This window comes from Phascolarctos cinereus, unplaced genomic scaffold (genome assembly GCF_003287225.1).
Source record: "Phascolarctos cinereus isolate Bilbo 61053 unplaced genomic scaffold, phaCin_HiC Scaffold_8;HRSCAF=390, whole genome shotgun sequence".
Lineage (NCBI taxonomy): Eukaryota > Metazoa > Chordata > Mammalia > Diprotodontia > Phascolarctidae > Phascolarctos > Phascolarctos cinereus.
The window spans coordinates 42,620,930-42,640,426 of record NW_027556291.1 but is presented as its reverse complement, the minus strand read 5'-3'; the positions used below and the strand labels follow the sequence as shown (position 1 = coordinate 42,640,426).

General features: G+C 43.0%; 1 protein-coding gene across 2 annotated transcripts; it reads left to right on the top strand.

Annotated features, from left to right (window-relative positions):
- The first annotated feature begins 241 nt into the window (after window positions 1–241).
- On the top strand, window positions 242–11,445 carry CCDC160 (coiled-coil domain containing 160). 2 transcript variants are annotated; one of them, XM_020969852.2, is made up of 4 exons: window positions 242–530; window positions 4,938–4,993; window positions 5,453–5,563; window positions 10,288–11,445. In XM_020969852.2, exons 3-4 carry the CDS (start codon window positions 5,537–5,539, stop codon window positions 11,278–11,280), a joined length of 1,020 nt encoding a protein of 339 aa, XP_020825511.1. In that variant the 5' UTR covers window positions 242–530; window positions 4,938–4,993; window positions 5,453–5,536; the 3' UTR covers window positions 11,281–11,445. The 2 variants fall into 2 exon arrangements, with proteins under 2 accessions (XP_020825511.1, XP_020825512.1); XM_020969853.2 differs by having other exon boundaries at window positions 243–530; window positions 10,372–11,445.
- Window positions 11,446–19,497: the final 8,052 nt, after the last annotated feature.

Sequence of the window (19,497 nt, the reverse complement as noted above, 5' to 3'; positions counted from 1 at the left end):
CTCCCACTTGGGAGAGAAGGCATAGGTCTGGGCAAGTGGGCATCCAGGAGGGGCCTTCCTCCTCCCCTTCCCTTGGCCTTGGCCTTGTCCTAGCCCCCTGCATGACTCAGGCCTCCCCTGGTCAGCTCCATGTTGGGTTTTGCAGGCCCTCACTGAGCATGCTCCGAGCTGGGGGCTTCCTCTGCAGGAGGAGGCTCCAGCTCTCCCCAGAGGCAGGAGCTGGGATTCTGTCTCTTTAAATTCTACAGGGCTGGTTGCTAAGTAACGGAGCTCTGCTGTTTCCTGGCTGCATTGCAGTGGGGCCACACTCTGCCCTGGTGCCAGGGACACGGGTGGTGGCCATTTCCCAGGCAGTGACCCGAGAGTGGAGGGGCCCCGCCGGTTCGGGCTGTGGCTCGGGCCTTGCGGCTCGGGCCCGGCTTCAGCTGGGGCCCCAGCGCCAAAGCTGGATGAGCCCAAGCCCAGCCTGCCAGCCTGCCAGCTCTCCTGGTGGCGCCTGCCTCAAAAGCCAGCTTTGACTAAGCCTCCAGGTAGGTCCCTGGGTGGGCAAGCCGGTGCCCCAGGCAGCCCACGGTGGGAAGGGAGGGGCTGGCCCAATCGATCTCCCTCACTGCCCCTGAGCTTGGGTCACTGCGTCTGTCTTGGGGGGGGGAATGTGTGCTTCTCTTAATCAGCCCCAGCCAGGGTGGGAGGGCCCCTCCCAGGGATTTGGGATAAGGGCAACCTGCTCTTGGGGAGGGGGAGGGGGAATCTGAAGGGCTGGGGATGGAGCCCTAGCTCCTGCCATTAACTAACTGGGTGACATTGGTCAAGAGAGTCCTTTCCCCCACCCTGGGCTTCAATTTCCCCCTCTGTCAAATGACAGGGTTGGACTAGATGGACTGTGAGCCCATCCCACCCTGGCATTCTCTGATCTCAATGCCCTGGGAGAGGGCCTTTCTTTTGGGTACTGCGGCATTATCACCTGGGCCAGGGACTAGAACTAGGGAGAAATGGAAATGTGACAATGGGGGAGGGGGGTGTTGGGTGGGGCTGAGGCGAATGTGCCCTGGCTCCGCACAGCAATGGCAGCAGCTATCTCTGCAGTGCGTGAGCCATTGGTGCAGGCCCGTTTCCAAGGCTGCAGCGAGGTCCGCATTGCACCAAAGATCTGACTCTCATACCAATTGACTTGCGCAATGCTTTTGGAACTGATTAAGGCCATGTAGACCTCCCCCCCCCCATTTTCCTTTCAAATCAAGAGATTTCTCTCCAATAACAAAGCATTTGGGATGTAGCTCGGTATTACAGGTAAGGCCAGATTTTTAATTGTTAATTTTTCTTTTTTTCTCTATTTATTACCCATAGAGAACAGTTGAGTATATGAAATGGCTGTTCATCACCCTGAAATTTTAAAGCAAAATTCAAACCATTTCTTTTTTAAAGATTAAGACAGTGGTAATGTTGATGATGATAATCATAAAGCATGAAAAAAGAAAAAAGGGGAAATAAAATTTAACCTTTGAAAATTTGGGTCTTGATAATAATCATGAATATTATTCAAACTGCTTTGGCTGTTGCTTAATGAATTGTTTGTCAGCGGCAGAAGCATACTAGAATTAACCATGGTGCTTGTCGAATTTGATATTTATAACTCTTTGGTGAGAAGGAAAATGTATCTTCATGAAAGCCCTGATCAGGGTGTGGCGATGACCTTGGGCTCTGGTCTCTGCCATGGTGGCACAGCTCAAACCCTGGGCAGGTTCTCCTAAACTAAAAAAGGCTTTGAGTTGCCTGGGAACCAGCCTAACCGACCAGAGAGGATCATCAGTGGCAGTTTGGCCACCAGACAATGAATTTTGTTGGCTATTACAGTATATAAAGACTGTTATTTGGGGGGGGGGTGGCTCAAGCTGCAATAATACTATAATATGGCCATAAAAATGCTTTGAAAAGATAAACATGCAATACAGGAGGAAGGCATTACCCTAATGGAGTGTTTCCCATTGGATTTTGGATCACCCATATTCCATGGGCTGACAGTATCTCTGAAGTGTCATCATACAGTATATATAGTAACATCTCAGTTAACCAACATGGTTGGCGTTTTTATTTGCTGAGGATTAAACCATTTGTCTGCTGAAGCTGTCAGGGTAAGGGCATAGCTGATGAAGGCACCTGGACCTCGGTTCAATTCTGTAAGGGTTTCTTGAGGCCTTTTGGGGTACAATGCTCTCCAGGGAGAGATTTGTGAAGAATCTGTGACCTTGTTGTATTCTCCGTTCTAGAATTCTCTTTAGCACTAGATAATGAAGTAGTAAGAATTCTCTGATGCACGTTAAATAACTTGCCCTGGGACTTGCCATTTAAGGAGGTGGGATCTGAATCCATGTCTTCCTGATCCCAAGCCCAACACTATCCACTATACCACACTGCCTTTGGAGGGGAGAGAAAAAGATATAAGCAACACACCTCATTACCTTCCCTCCTAAATCTATTTTTCCCCAAATTTCCCTATTTCTCTAGACAGCTCTCCTACCTTTGGAATCACTAGGGATCTTAACCTTGTAGTTGACCCTGGATTTTTTCATCATATTCAAATGCCAAGTCTAGCTGATTCTCTCCCATCCACCTCTTTTTTCTCCAGTCACATGGCCACCAGCCTAGTTGAGGCCCTTATTACCTTCTACCTAAACTGTTACCTCTGAACTGGTCACCAAGCTTCCAATCTCACCCCTCTCCACTCCACCTTTCACATAGCTGCGAGAAGGATCTTCCCAAGGTTCAAATCTGACTGTGTCACTCTCTTGTTGAAAAAGCTGCAGTGGCTCCCCAGTGCCTGTGGGATGAAATAGGCCTCCCCCTGGCATTAAAGCCCTCCACAATTGGGTTTCCACCTGCCTTTCCAAATAGACTTATTACTCACTTTTAGGAGCCAAAGGAACCCAATGGTTTCTCCTCAAATTCTGCATCCCACCTTGGGCACCTGGTGATGCAGTGGTTAGAGCCACATGGGTTAAATCAGAGCTGGGCCTGGAGCCAGGAAGTTCAGAATTCAAATTAAGCCCCAGACAGTTACTAGCTGTGTGACCCTGGACAAGTCACCTCTGTTTGCCTCAATTTCCTAATCTGTAAAAATGAGAATAACAATAGCACCGACCTCCTAGGATTGTTGTGAGGATCAAATGAGATAATGTTTGTAAAATATGCTTAGCACAGAGCCTGGCATATAGTAGGTGCTATATAAATGCTTATTCTTTCCTCTTTGCATAGACTATCCTCCACACTTGGAATGCACTCCCTCCTCACTTCTGCCTCTTGATTCTTTATCTTTATCCAAGGCTCAGTTAAGGGGCACCTCACCCATCCAGTTCTTACTGCTCCTCTTCCACCCTCAAATTGCTTTGTATTTTTATGTCTGTTGTACCCCAAATCCTACCCCCAAGTCCCAGGAGACTTTAAGTTCCTCGAGGGCAGGGGCCGTTTTCTTTTTGTCTGTCTGTCTTGGCACACAGTAGGTTCATCCTAAATGTTTTTGGAACAGAAATAGACCATCAAGTCCAGTGCCAGCATATCATAGAAGTTCAAACTGTAAGGCAGCTTAGAGGTCATGTAGTATAATCTCTTCATTAAACAGATGGGGAAATTGAGGCCCCAAATGGAGAAGTGACTTGACCAAGGTCAAATGACAGAAAAAGTGAGAGATCTGGGATTTAAACTGGGGTCCTCTGACTCTAATATCTTTCCACTGTACTACATTGCCCTTATAAAGACAACTAAAGCCACTTTTAAAAATAAAGTGCAGGGGACAGCTAGGTGGCACAGTGGGTAGAGCACTAGCCTTGAAGTCAGGAGGACCTGAGTTGAAATCCAGCCTCAGACCAAACACTTGACACTTACTAGCTGCGTGACCCTGGGCAAGTCACTTAACCCCAATTGCCTAAAAATAAATAAATAAAAATAAGATAAAAATAAAGTGCAATAAATGGGGGGGAAGGTTCAATTCAATTCACCCCCATAGTTTCACACAGATGGAAGGCAGAAAGTTTCAGCAATAATCATTAAAGAAGCATTTGTTAAATAAAAATTACTGGCCAGAAATTGTACCAGGCAATAGAGTTTCAAAGACAAAAGGCAAACCATGTCGGTTCTCAAGGAGTTAACATTCTAGCAGCGGAGCCACATGTGTGCATATATAGGATTATACAAAATTGATATAAAGAAATTTTCCAGAGAGAAAGACACTTAACAGCTCAGGGTGCTGAAGTTAAGTCTTGAAGGAGGCTAGACACAGAAGGGAGAGAGAGAGAGAGTGCATTCTGGGCACTGAAGGAACATCCATTGCAAAGGCTCAAAGAGGAGACATGGAGTGTTCTGTATGTGGAATGGTAAGAAAGGCAGTTGGCTGGACTGGAGAGTTTGGGAAGGGCAGAAGAGTCCTAAAGTGATGACATTTCAAGGAAGGGACCTTTGAGATTATTGAGTCCAATTCAGTACAGATGAACGAACACCCAGAGCCACTGGAAAGTACCAGATAAAGTGATGGTCCTTTAAGAATCGGTGTTTTCATAGGTCTAGACAAGAGCCTCCTTCCACCAGATGCATATCCAAGTCCTTGTGGGCCTCAGTAGAGGGTCTTAAGGAATTGGGTCACCAACTAGCAGCAGCTCAAGGTGATGAGCTCTCCTGGCATGGCCTTCCAAAACCCAGGGTCATCTCCACTCTGGGAAGAGCAGTTAGCTGATAATTAGTCCTAACAAAGTTTAATTGCAGGTTGCTTCTGGGTCCCTCAGGTAAAGGAATAAATGAACACCAGTGCTGGGAAATCACTTCATCCCTGGTAATTAGTGATAAGAATGCACATTTCAAGTTGTCTCTGGATCTCTTATTGATTGTAGTAGACACTGAACATGCTTGGGCTGAACTGATGCTGAATCATTCATTCCCCCCCCCCCCAGATCCTAACTACAAAGGCAGAAAGCTTTCTGCTTCTGAAGTTCATGGGAAATTACAGGTAAATGGGTTGTGGAACTCTTTGTTATCTGGGGGTGGGAGAGGGTGGGGACAGGGGCAGGGGTTGGGGGGAGATTGGTGAGCCTGAAGGTTAAGTTAACCTGAGATTTTGCTGTGGTCACATGAACATAGAAATGAAGCTTTCCCCACCCCTGTCACCCTGCTTTATGGCATTTGATTAACATATGTGAAGTATTTCAAATGACTTCTGAAGCTTTTCTCTTTTCTCTGAAGGCAGCTTTTGAATGAAGATCTTTGGGTGGAAATACAAAGGGTGTGGGGGGAGGAAAGACCTGGGGGAACTCCATTCCTTAGTGAATAAAGTTCCTTGTTTGTTAAATTGGGGAGTCAGACAGGATTCATTTACTTCACAGAATTAATTGCACTTTTTTTGGCTTTTAAAATGAATATATTTAAAATGTGACTCAACTTACCAAAAATTGATTTACATACTTTGCAGGACTCCCTAGAGTACGGAACAAGGTCTACCTCTGCTAAGCAGACAGGTTGTCCGGAAGCAGAAGCTTGGGGACTCCAGGGAAGCATGATGGACATTTGTCCTTTCCTCAAAGTAAGAGCTGACCACATAAATTGACTCCTTTCGTAGATACTTTTCAGGCTCACCACTCTATTTCTGTTTTTAAGATAGCTTCAGAACCTTGTTTCTTAGGAGGACAACATAGCCAAGTGTGCCTTTCCTCTCTTCTCTTCCCCAAGGTTAGGTCCCAATGGTAGCCCATACTGATTGACACATTTCATTATGACCCCTTGTTTCCTGTATTAAATGGCTCCCATAAGTGGGATCACCTAGACCACCACAGAGCTAAAGAGGCACTTACCCCAAATGGCAGTGTGGTGTAAGGGAAAGAACACTGGTCTTGACCATCCAGTTGCCTTTCAGTTATTCATGGCCTTACTGCCTTGGGTACAAATCTCAAGTCACCAACCCGAGGCATGGGGATGGGGGAAGGTCACTGGTCACCTTCTAGCTAGCAGTGTCCATACACAGAGTTTGGGAATTGCTACTGAATTGGCTCTACCTAGCTCTTTTCAAAGTAGAGGAAGACTATGATGGCCTTCCTTCTGAGGCTATTTCCCTCCAGTTTCCTTCTCCTCACGTCAGTATGAGCCAGGCTGGAATAACAAGTTAATTAATTTCTTATGTTCAACCAGCCCACGTGTAGGGAAGAGTTGATTTTCCATAGTACAACATACTGCCACGCCTTCTACTAAAAGTTCTAGGATATGCACTGAAAATTTTGCAACTGAAGTGATGGCCCTTTGAGAGAACATAGGAAAGTTTCAGAAAATCATCCAGTTGGAAGGGACATTAGAAAACATTTAGTCCCATCTCCAGCCTAATTCAGGATTCCCTTCTACAACATCTCTGACAAATGTCAGTCACCAAGTCACTGCTTGGGCATCTCTGAGGACAGGATAATCTCCTACTGTTCTCCATTCACTGGGAACAGTGGAGTATAATTTCCTCCAGGTATTAGAAAATAGATTCTCAGACATCTAAAGTAGTTGAGCTGTGCCCCTTCCGGCCTTTATGTAGATGTTAAGATATTTTCATCTATGGGCAGTTAGGTGGCATAGTGGATAGAGCACCAGCCCTGGATTCAGGAGGACCTGAGTTCAAATCAGCCCCAGACACATAACACTAGCTGTGTGACCCTGGGCAAGTCACTTAACCCCATTGCCTAGCCAAAAAAAAAAAAGATATTTTCATCTATACTGGCATGAAAGAAGCCCCACTGACTTTGCCCTTGGCCCCCAGCTACTTGAACCACTTTTCATTTGCACTGTGTTAATTTTCAGTCTCCCATGATTTTCCAATTCTTTTGATCTATGGGCAACTTCCATGGAACAAAAGCCCTCTTCAGATGAGATGCTTTCCTACTTCCTCTTACCACTGCAAAAAAAGCAAAAAAAGAGAAATCGATTAGAAGAAGAGTGATGGGCATTAGTGGTGAACCTTTTCCTCTCTCCTGAAGGCCTTGTACCATCCCCATCCCAATTCTCTCAGACAATGACTGGATATCTTGAGCTTCCTCATCACCCCTACTTCATACCTCAAAATTACTCTGCATAATCTCCTACACCCTAGTCTTTCCACTTCCTGACCTCCCGCTCACTTCTCAACTGCTGGCAATCTGGCTTCCTATCCCACCCCTCAACTGAAACTACTCTCTCCTGTGCTAGCCACAATTACACACTGAGAACTACTGATTTATGTGTTGCTTTGGAAGTGGCTCAAGGTTGTTTTGCATGTGCACCTTTCTCTCCTTGACTTGATAGTAAGTATTCCTTTTGAAGGTAGGGAAGGGTATCTTTGATTTTTTAAAAAAAAAGAATCCCTCCCTTTTAGAAACGATTGCACATTTCATAGTAAATTACCATAATCTCCATATCTTTCACCCTGAGTAGCAATTTGAGGAGGGACAGACAATAAGCTCTTCAGCCAACATCTGTTGGATGGATGGATGGATGGATGGATGGATGGATGGATGGATGAGAGTGAAATTGTGTGCCCACCCAAATCCCTGACTGTGATTACCAGTTTTCACCACGTATAAACAGGTCAGTTGTAGTGATAAATGAGGCTGCTATGAGGTGGTAAAGAGAAACATATAAAGGTCAGAAAAGGAGGAAAGATAGTTTTCATTTTTTGATGAAGGCTTGACTGCATTCCAATAAAGGTTAGTATATGACTTCTGAGTCAGATCCATTACCAGGCCTTGAAACAAAAATTGCAAAATGTTTCTACCTGAGGGGTGACTGCAAGGATGCCAGGTTAGTGATGTTGGTTTGTTGTGGTGGTGGTTGTTGTGCTGGCATGCCCACTGCCTCCAATGACCAAATTTCCTCTTATTCGATTTCAGTATGACAAGTAAAACCCATGTCATTTAAAGCTGAAAATAGGAGTAATACCGAACTCTCTCTAGTTCTTAGGACATTGGTGTGATAATGGGCATTTTTCTAGAGGAAAAATAAAGATGTATCTTGCTTTACCTAAAAAGCCGGGTTCTGGAAAAAGGTGTGTGTGTGTGTGTGTGTGTGTGTGTGTGTGTGTGTGTGTAAATCACATTTTACCATTGATTTATGAGATCATTTCAAAAATGCTTGTTTCTGATTGATCTTTGAGTTGTCTGTGGCTCCTAACACTTGAGTGTAAAGCTTTTCTGTCCTGACTCCAGCCCTCCCTTCAAAGGCAGTTAATGATCTGTGAACAAACCTACACAGGAGAGTGGGACCTAGAGGAATCCTTTTGTATAGGGAAGAACCCTTTTGAAAGGGAATAATCACCCTCTCATTTTTTTTTTTTTGGACAGTTGGATTTAAATTTTCTTGAAAGCTCTGACAGGGCTGTACTTTTACTCCTCTCCTTTCTAAGAAGTAGAATTGTTGATTGCCTGGTGAATTCATATGCTAGCTTTTCACCTTTAAGAAACTATGCCCAAATCCTATACGTTTCAGGAAAAAGTGATTTGATGGCATGGACATTTTCAATGTGGACACTGGTTCTCATCCTGAAATGGCGGCACAAGCTGATAGGATTCTGTATACTTGGCAGCTTTGCCTCTGAGCAGAGCCTGGGACTGGAATAGCAGGAATTTACAGGTCAAGACAGAGGGGGAGTTGGCAGTTTGTCATGAGGAAGTCTGCTTGGTATATTTTACCAAAAGCTATCTTGCCTTGCATTAAGCCTTTGCATTTCACTCAGTGGAAAAACTGAAGAAACAGTAATGGAACCCAACAGCATTAGAAACAATTTAGACATAGTAGAAGCATATAAATATGTTGAATAGAGCTAACCTAGCTTTTTAACCATTTTCATTACCACAAACCAGTTTAGGTCTCATTATATTTACTCTTGGCTTCCCTTGTGACTTTTCTTTAAAAAGATGTAAACATTTTATGGGAAATACCCATAATAGTCTTTTTACTTATTCCTATTTTATGGGATTATAGAAGGCCAGAGTTGGGAGGGATCTTAGAGTTCACTGTAGTCCAACCTCATCATTTCATTTTAAAACCGTTTTAGAATTTATTGTTACATTTTGTTTTTGACAAAACAGATACTTCCCAACAAACTCCTTTACGAAGTACAACCCGCCACCCCCACCCCGACAGATTATCAATTGTTAAGAGAAAGGAGGGTTGTATTTTTGGACTCTGACAGTACGGTACTAACATTGACTGTTGTATTTGACTTGCGTTTTGCTGCTTCTCTGTGTTGACTTTATGCACATTGTTGTACTCGTGTATATTGTTCTTTTGGCTTTGCTTTCTTGGCTCTATTTCTGTTCATATAAGCTTTCCATGTTTCTCTGAATTCTTCATATCCTCAGAATCACAGACTTGGAGCGTTGGAAGGGACCTCAGCAACCATCTAATCTAGACCAAACCCAAAATAAATCCCCCATCTGACACGTACCTGCCACCTGGTCATGCAAACTTTGTTTAGAGGCCTCGGGGGAGGACGCACCCACTCCCTCCTGAGACAGCCTGCCTGTCCTTCTTTACTCTTCCATTCGTATGCTACAATTTGTTCAGCCAGTCTTCAGTTCTCTGAGCATGGATTTTGTTATCCCAAACAATGCCGCTCTGAGCATTTTTGTACATATGGCCCTTTTCTTTTTCTTGCTGTCAGTAACCTCCTTGGAATATAGCTCCAGTAGTGGAATCTCTGGGTCAAAGGCTATAAATTATTTAGTTATTTTTCTTGCATAATTCCACATTGTTTTCCAGAATGGTTAAATCAATTCACAGCTACACCAGTAGGGAATCAGGCTACCTCTCTTCCCATAGCCACTCCAACAATAATTTCCCCCATCTTTTAGCATCTTTGCTAGCTGGTCTAGAGAGGGGAAGCTACTTACTCAGGGCCCCTTCCTTAGTTGAATCTGGTACTATAGGGCCCAAGAATCCCCACTCCCTGGTAGGGTTACCACAATTATAGCCATTTTTTAAAAAAAAACTCCTATTAGGACACTTCAATAATAGCAACCCCTCTCCCTACCCCCTCCCTACAGCAACTTCTCCCTACCCCAATTTAATTTACCCCCAATTTAGATAATGGAATAACCCAAATTCTAAAAATAAAAATACTGGCTTAACATAGGGCTTATCTAGTAGAATCCAATAAACATTTATTTATTTAGAGCCAGTGACAAAATCCTGGGCAAACTGGTCAGTTACCAGTGGGTTGGCAACCCTACTCCCATGCCAGCCCTCTTTGCTCCAGGCTGTCCTTGTAAAGATGTGCCTTGATCTTATTTTGTTTTTCAGGAACAGGCAGAAGGTAGCGTAGAAATGGAGACTATTGGAAAGCACTGGGTGGAGAAGTTGTTTATACCTTGTTTTACTCCCCAGGATTTTTTTAAGCAAGCTAATCAGCCTGAACCTTTTTCTCAACAACTGGCTTTCGACCAAGCAAAGGGAGTGGAAGAAATGTATAATTTGGCAATTAAAAAGTTCCAAGAAGAAAAGAAATTTAAGAGGAAAGAATTCATTTCCCCTCTAATTGAACCAGAATCTGAACCCAAGTTAACTGAGAGAAAGATAAACATTTCAAAGAAGCAACCCGAGAGGAATTCTGCCTGCTGGGATGCAGCTGATTTGAATGTTGGAACTGAAGAAAGCCCCATGAGAACAGAAGGTCATTGTATCTGGAATGCAAAGGAATTAGCAGCTTTGCGACAAGAAACGCAGAAAAAACACGCAGAAGGCATTTCTCAGAAAATTCAGCTGTCCTTTTTGAATGCTGAGCTGGAAGAACTTAATGCCAAGTGCAGAAAAATAGAAGCCGACTTTGAAAATGCTGAAAGAGAACTCCTGAAATCCAAAAGAGAAATCAGTTTCAAGACCCTGCACTTAGAAGCTGCTCGGAAGGACAGCTTCGGAAAAGATCGAGAACTTCGAGCTTTAAAGAATGACATCTCTGAAAAATCCATCAACGTGAAGAACTCAAGTGAGGCCCTCCAGCAAGCCAAGCAACTTATCCAGAAGCTAGACCTAGAAAACAAAGATTTAGAAGAAGTGGTTAAAAAGTTGAAGCAGCAAATTGAGGCTGGCAATGCCGCCCTGAGGGAAAAGGTGAAATTGCATTATAAATTAGAAATAAAAAAAATTCAGAGAGAGCTAGAGGTTGTCAAGAGTGAGCTGAAAACGGAGAAGTTCCTACATGCCAGGAATAACAAGGCCCTAGAGCTCCTTAGGAAACACTTTTCTTCTTTACCAGTGTCAAGCACACTTGACAGTTTCAAAATAGGTTATCTTTAAAGCTTAAAAAAAATTGCCTTTATTGGCAAAATTACTTAAACCAATTACATTGGTGTTTGTTGTATAGCTCTTTAAAATCTGGAAATAAGTGGGTGTAAAAGTTTGTAATTTTCAGTTTTAGTTTAGCCAAATTTCAATGCAGCATAAAGATGTTAACTCAGCAAAGCTTTTGTTTCATCTCTTTTTGTTCTAGAGATTATCTCATAGAATGCAGTCGCTTGCGGCAGTAGATGGAATTATGTTTATAAAAATTTTCTAAGGGACATCTTGCAAACACAAACAAGAAAATCCAAACGATTAAGCAAAATAACCCATAAGGATGATAGTACAGGCCACCATCCACTTTTGTAATTTGCCTTTTGTGAAAAGAAAGGAAGCCTGTGTGCTCTGACTTTTAATGAGGTACCGCCAACATGGTCCATTGTATTTAACCTGAGTTCTGTAGCCCTTTGGATGTTGTCTTCATTTACTTCCTGTCATTTTGTATATTCTTTTGGTTATCCTTTTTTCACTGCATCATTTCAGTCAAGTCTAACCATATTTCTTGTAATTCTTCATCCTGGTCATCCTTAAAACACAATAATACTCCATCACATTCATATACCACAATTTACTCAGCCATGTCCTAGTTGTTTGGCATATAGTTTATTTCCAACCTTTTGCATTACAAATAGTGCTGCTGTGAATATTTTTATATAGATGGATATTTTCTTCTTGTTACTAACCTCCTTGGAGTACAAACCTCTAGTGGGTTTTCTGAGTCAAAGATTACAAACAGTTTTGTAACTTTTATAATTCCATATTACTTCCCCAAACATTGGGACCAGCCCACAGTTCTACGAGCAGTGAGTGAATGTGTCTGTTTCCCTGGAGCCTCACCAACATTAAGGGATTTTCCCCCTACTTTTTACCACCTTTGTCAATTTGATGGTCATGAGAAGATATCTCAGGGTTTTAATTTATATGCTCTGATTATTAGGGATCTTGAACACTTTCAGATGGTTATTGCTATTTGTTTCTTATTTCAAAACCTTCGTGTTCCTATTCTTTCACCACTTATCTATTGGAAAATGACTCTTACTCTTATACATTTCTGCCAATTCCCTATAGATTTTGGATGTCAGACTTAGCAGATGTTTAAGGTAAGATTATTTTTTTAGTCCATTTTTTCTTCTTTTTCTACCAGCTCTACTTTCTAATTCACTTATAGGCTTCAGTCATTCAACAAATGTATTACTCATAGCTTGGAAGTCATTTAAGAGCTATTGAACTGTCCAAGAGTGGAATGGTCTGCCTTCTGGCGGGGGGGAGGTGACTAATATATAGCACTTTAAGGTTGAAAAAAATCACTTTCTGTATCCATCTGAGGCCCACAACAACCCTGCGGGGTAAGTACTACTGGTGTTGTTATCCTCATTTTACAGTTGAGGAAACTGAGGCTCAAGTTACCCCACAGGGTCACACAGCTAGTGGATTTCCTGGTGGGATTTGAACTTGGGTCAGCACTTTTTTTACTCTACCCCATTGCCTCACAGTAGTAGATTCTCCCCCATTAAAACCCTTAAAACCAAAAGTGAATGAATAGTTGTTGGAAAGGGGGATTTTGTCCAGGTAGGGGATGGACTAGATGGCCTCTTGCAGTCCCTTTTCAGCTCTGAGATTCTGTGGGGGGGAAACCCCATAACAATGTGGGCTAATAATTATTGATGACCATTATGTGATCTCTCTGGTAATATGGAGATCACATTCACACAAACACAGAGCCTCCTCTCAGTTTCACAGAAAAGAATTGCATGCTACAGTCTTGGAGGGAGCAATTTCAATAAAGGGGTGGGAGGTCTGCAGCCAGATTGCAAGAGGCTGAGAAGTGAGTGAGTAGTGAGGGAAGGGAAACAATGAATGTAGGTGTTTCCTCCCCAGAGTTTGTAAGTGAAAGTGAGAAAGACGTAAGTTTGTAACCTCAGGGCTTGGCAGAGTCTAGTGAAGGGTTTAAGGATAGGGTTGTCCTTCAGGAATGGTCAAGGTGTGGGGAGGGGAGAGAGGAGAGGAGGTGGGGAGGGAGAGAGACAGGAGGGAAGGAAAGAGAGAGAAGAGGGAGAGAGGAGAGAAGAGAGGGAAGAGAGAGAGGAGAGAGAGAAAGAGAGAGGAGGGGGAGGGAGAAAGGTAGAAGAAAAGAGAAAAGAAGGGGAGGGGAAGAAAAGGGCTGACTGATCTAAGGTTCAATGCCCCAGAGGAGTTGGGAGGGGAGGTAGCATCAAGGAGATAAGTAGAGGAATTGGCCTTGGCAAGAAGGATCCCTTGAAATAGCACTTCTCTACCTCCCTGCTGTTGATAGCCCTCCATTAACCTTTAGTTTTACCTGTCCAAAATTTACACATCAGTTAGTGACCATTTTGGGGGCTATTCTGTTTTTGTTAACAAGTGTTTTTTTGTACTTCCTCAATTGGCCAGCAGGGGGAAGTATTTTCATAGTTCTTCCTCATTATTCCAGGATACTTGAAATTACTTACACCTTACTGATGATGCCTGTTTGGGGTGAGGCAGGGGGTGTTGGACTAGATGGGCCCAAAGGTCCTTTTACTTGTCCCAAGTTTTTCTGCTGAGCTATGTTGGATATCACAGCAGAGTCCCAGGATGGTAGAAAGGACTTCAGGAAAAATCTAGTCCAACATCCACTCCTACCCCAAGCCCAGCATAGTGTCCTTAATAAATATAGGTTGAAATGCTTTAAATTTTCCAGAGGAAGAAAGCGAGACCAAGATGGCTAATCCAGTAGCGAATTGGCCCTTTAATTTTGTTAGTGAGTTCCATCTGTACTCTTGGTAGAGCCTTGGTTGACAACTAAATTCAATAAAGAGCTTACATTCATTTCAACATTTGTTAGACACCTACTGAACGCAAGGTTGTGCAATGAATGGCACAGAGGGCAACAAGAACGCGTGAAGGTGAGTTATAAACAGCACACATTCCTTTTACGTCACTTCTACCAAGCTCCAGCTGGCTTGGGATGGGTTCTCAAGCCCTATGCCATGGGAGCAGGTACTACGAAATTGGCAACAGACTATCCTTCATGTGAGGCCAGCCAAGAGGTGATCATTTTTAATTTTAATATTAATTTTTTAGCTATAGCAAGTCACGAGAGCATGGAGCATGGAGGGGTTGGGATCTGCATAGGTGGAGAGGTGCCGTACACACTGGGGACATCCTGTATACTTGAGGTAGTGAAATAATTCATCTTATTAGCTCTATCCCCTGGAGGATAGGGAAGAATTTGGTACTCATATTGAGCTTACAACCCTTCCATGCCTTCTTATTCTGAGTAATATTTGTCCATGCCATCTGCTCTACGAAGGATCATTCAATCACTCAACAATATATCCAATAGCGGGAAGCCTTCCTCTGGTTCTGATCATATTTCTGCCTTTCCAATACTGATACCAACTGACAACTGGGGATCACACATGTGAAATAACAGCATGAAAACTACCTGTGCTTTGCCCTGTGTGCCACTAGTAAGGTTTCCTTCTGCCTTCCCATGACCTTCATCTCAGAAAGGTTTTGGATTAGTCAAATAGTCTTGATTTCCCATCTGTTTCTTAATGGGAGTGGGGAGGAGGGAGATGTGCAAAGGTATCCCAAGCAATACAAGGCAGATCTTTCTATCAAAAATGCTATCACTTCAGCAGCTAATTCCCTGCTGGATAGGAGGACACTATGAAGAGGAACTATCAACACAGTCTTCTGCCAGTATTGCCCCAGCTAACAGGTAGGAATGGATGGGTTCTAACAGTGTAAGAACTCATGTCCTCTGAATTTTTGTTCTGTTATTCTTTATTGCCATAGTCCTAGACATGTCACTCAAGGATGGACCCTTCTCTTGGAATCAGTGTTAAGAGACTTACTTGCCTTAGATTTATTTGCTGTTTTGTTTCACAAGGTCATGGTGTAACGGGTTAGTGTGACAAGGAAGATATGTCAATGTTCAAATTTCCTTCTCTTCATGAGCATTTTTATGGTGTAGTCAACTCTCACATTTGCTAATCACTTTAAGCCTACATACAATACATTTCTAATTCTTGACTTAGTTCCCTCTGTTACCCAGCATTCATTTGTTCAACAGCAAGCATTTTTAAAGTACCTACTATGTACCAGGGACTGCTAGGCACTGAGGATGCAAAGACAAAAGTGAAACAGTCCCTGCCCTCAGGAAGCTTACATTTGGGGTGGTTGAGTGGATGCAGAGATACAATGTGTATGCAGATAAGTATTTACAGAGTAATTTGGAAGTAAAGGTATTAACAACTTTGGGGCAGGAAATCAGGAAATCTTCGTGTAAAAGGTGGCAGTTAAACTGCATTTTGAAGGGAGCTTGGGATTCCAAGAGGCAGAATTGAGTAGAAAGATCATTCCAGGCATGGAGAACAATCCATGCAAAGACATGGGAGTAGAAGATGGAAAGTCTTCGACTGGTCATCTCCTTTCCCAGTATGCAAAGTGCTTTCTTCCCAGCAACTTTAAAAGTAGGCATTATCTATCCCCATTTTTCAGATGAGCAAATGACTTGGAGAGGTGAAGTGATTGATTTGCCCAAGGGCTAGCAAGTGGAATCTAGGTGTCCTTACTTTAGGACCAGCTCTCATCGTAATTGCATTAAAACAGCTACATTTCAATATTAAGCAAATTATGTCAAAGATCTGTGATTTCAGAGGATCATAGACTTAGAGCAAGGAGGGACCTTTGAAGTCATGAGTCCAACCCCTCATTTTAGAGATGAAGAAAATGAAACTCAGGAAAGTGAACTGACTTGCCCAGGGTCACACAGCTACTAAGTATCTGAGGCAGGATCTGAACTCGGGTCTTCCTGACTCCAGGTCTAGAACTCTATCCACTAGATCACCTATTGGTATGTATACTTCCTTCACCAAAGCAGATCATCACACTTTTACACATCATATGGTAGTAGAGACTTGGTATGGCCACAAAACACACGGCCTTCTGGCCAATTTGGTAATGAGCTTCTCTGACCTTAGCTAGACTGGTCCTTGAATGACGGAGATATAATATGTCGCCAGATCCATACTCAAACCCTAATAGAGTTTAGGCAGCTAAGCGGCACAGTGGATAAAATTCTGGGCCTAAGATCAGGAAGACCTGAGTTCAAATGCAGCTGCAGACACTCACTAGCTATGTGACCTTGGGTCAGTCACTTAACCTTTGTCTGCCTCAGTTTCCTCATCTGTACAATAGGGATAATAATAGCACCTATCTCTCAGGGTTGCTGATGAAGATAAAATAAGATAATATTTGTAAAACTACTATATAAATTCTAGGTATTATTATTTATTGCTATAGCTTTTGTGAACCAGAGTCATCTCAATACTGTGATGGGGGATTGAGTAGAGAACAGAACTAAATGCAGAATCATGGCATACCTAATATATAATGTAATATCCGTCTTTCTCATTCTCTGTAAAAGGGAGGAAAGTGTGGCAGAGGGCTAAGATTGAGTAACATATTTGGACTGAGAGGGCCTAGGTTCAAATTCTGCTCTTGCTAATTACCAACTATACTGAGGGGATAACCTTGGGCAAGGCAGTTAATCTTTCTTGGCCTTAGTTTTCTTCTCTGTAAAATGAGACTATTATACTATATAATCTCTAAGGTTCCTCCCAGCTCTAAATCTATGACTCCTTGCTATAAAAGAGAGAAATTTAAGTCTCCTTCCCACTCCCCCCAAAAAAAAAAAGAGAGATGTAAATAATTTTTGGAGAGTTAGGAGTTAACTGAACTGGCATATCAATTCTGGACCGTCTGCTTTTAGGAATTGTTAATAAATTGTTGTTGTACTCTAGGCAATTGGGAAAATAATTCAAATCTGGAGTCAGTGAATATAACCAGTGTCATGTAAGCTAATATTTCAGTCTGACAGTCAAAGAAATTACTTTGTCTTCAACTGAATTTTGTTTGTAACAAAAGTGTAAGGAAGCAGTGCAGTGGACCTTGGGAGGATATTGCAGGGTTCTTATCTTCATCCTTTACTCTACTGCCACCTTGGGGAAGGGGATGGTAAGGCAGGAGGACTCCTGCTCTCAGAGTGGGCTTCACCCTCCTCTGTTGGCTTCCTCTGGGAAGGCACAACAAAGGAACTGGAATGTTCTAGTCAAGAATGGGCCTCTTGTCCTTTCTCAAATCCCCATCCCCAGAAACAACCCTAAATACTTCCCTCCAGCTCCAAGGATAGACCTCCGTGGAAGAGGGGAAAGGACAAATGAGGGCAAGGACCATTTTTTGGAGGTTTTGGGATGCATATGAAGTTTTAGGGGATACCTCAGCTAATTTTGGCACCCCTGGGTTCACCCCCCATTCAGTTTAATTCACCAAGCATCAGATGCCTGCTCTGTGCCAGGCACTGGGGATACAAAGGTAAAAAAGAAACAGTTTCTGCCTTCAAGGAATTTACATTTTGCTGGGGGTGGGAAAAGCAGCACATACATAGATGAAGACAAAATAAATATACAAGAAGTTCTTTTGTCCAGGGGAGGGTACTAGCCACTGAGGGTGGTGGTGGGGAAGGTATTCAGGAAAGGTCCTTTGTAGGGAAAGGCCCCTACCACCTCTTACTAGCTGTGTGACTTTGGGCAAGTCACTTAACCTCTCAAGTCTCAGTTTCCTGATCTGTGAAAAGGGGATAATACCTGTATCCCTTACATTCCAATAGACTTACAAGCTTCTTGATGGGAGAAAGTGTTTCTTTTTTTCTTTGTATCCCCAGCACTGAGCACAGTGCTTTCCACATAGTAGGTGTTTTAATCAGCATTCACATGATTTGATTTGAAACAAATTCCTTCCCATACAGGGTTATATTAGTAGGAGTCATGATTATTAGTGATCTGCAGTTGTCCCCTGAAGCCACATTATGCTGTGGAGGCACGTCTGGGTTCTAGAAGGTCATGCCTAGGGAGCATAAATACTGGCAGGATGTACCAAGCTAGAAAGGCTTTGAGGATGGGCTGGATGGCAGCTTGGCCACTGGGGGGATGAATCTTTCTGTTGTGGCAATTCATCAAGTTAGGCTGGGTTTGTGATTGGCTTCAGTGCAGGAAGCCTTGAGCCCTACCAAAGGGCAGATCCTCCAATTGGCCAAGGCTTTCCTCACACAAGCCTTATAAAAGATGAGTGAAGTGTTGCAGGCTCTATCCCTATTTTACAGATGGATAAATAGAGGCTCAGAGAGGGTACCTGTCCTAGGTCACATACCCTACACACACATATGTTGAGGTAGCTAGGTGGCACAGTAGATAGAAGGAGTCAGGAAGATCTGAGTTCAAATCCAGCTTTCAGATACTAGGTGTGTGACCTTGGGTAAGTCATTTAACCTCTGTGCCTCAGTTTCCTCATCTGTAAAATGGGGACAATAATAACATTTACCTCCCAGGGTTGTTGTGAGGCTAAATGAGATATTTGTAAAGTACTTTGCAAACCTTAAAGTGCTATATAAATGTTAGATGTTATTATATGCATATATACATATATGGCACATTCTCACATATGAGTCTGGCCCAGCTTTACAAGACTGAGATAGCAATAACCATTATTGCTATGAAGTGGAGAAGAGATTGGATTGAGAATCAGAAGACCTGAGTTTGAGTCAAGCAAACCTGGGCCTCAAATACTTACTAGCTAATGTGACTACAGGAAAGTCACTTAGTCTCTTTGAGTTTTCCCATCCAGAAAATGGGGGCAGGGGCAGGAGGGGGTAATAGTACCTACTTCATAGGGTTGTTCGGAGGATCAAATGAGATAATGCTATATAAATGTGTGCTGTTCTTACTCCTGGGCATCCAGGTGATGCAGTGGATAGAGTGTCAGGCCTGGAGTCAGGAAAACCTGAGTTCAAATCTGACCTCAGACACTAGGAAAGCTGTGTGACCCTGGGCAAGTCATTTAACTTTGTTTGCCTCAGTTTTCTCATCTGTAAAATGAGCTGGAGAAGGCAATGGCAAACCACTCCAGTATCTTTGCCAAGAAAACCCCAAATTGGGCCATGAAGAGTCAGACAGGACTGAACAAGAACAATAACAGTAACATTCTTAGCCCCATTTTTTAGGCAGAGGTGAGTGACTTGCCCATGGCTGCATAGGTATAAACTGTCAGAGTCCAGCTTTGAAACTTGGTTTCTCCTAACTAAAACTCCAATGTGTACTAAAAGGTTTTATG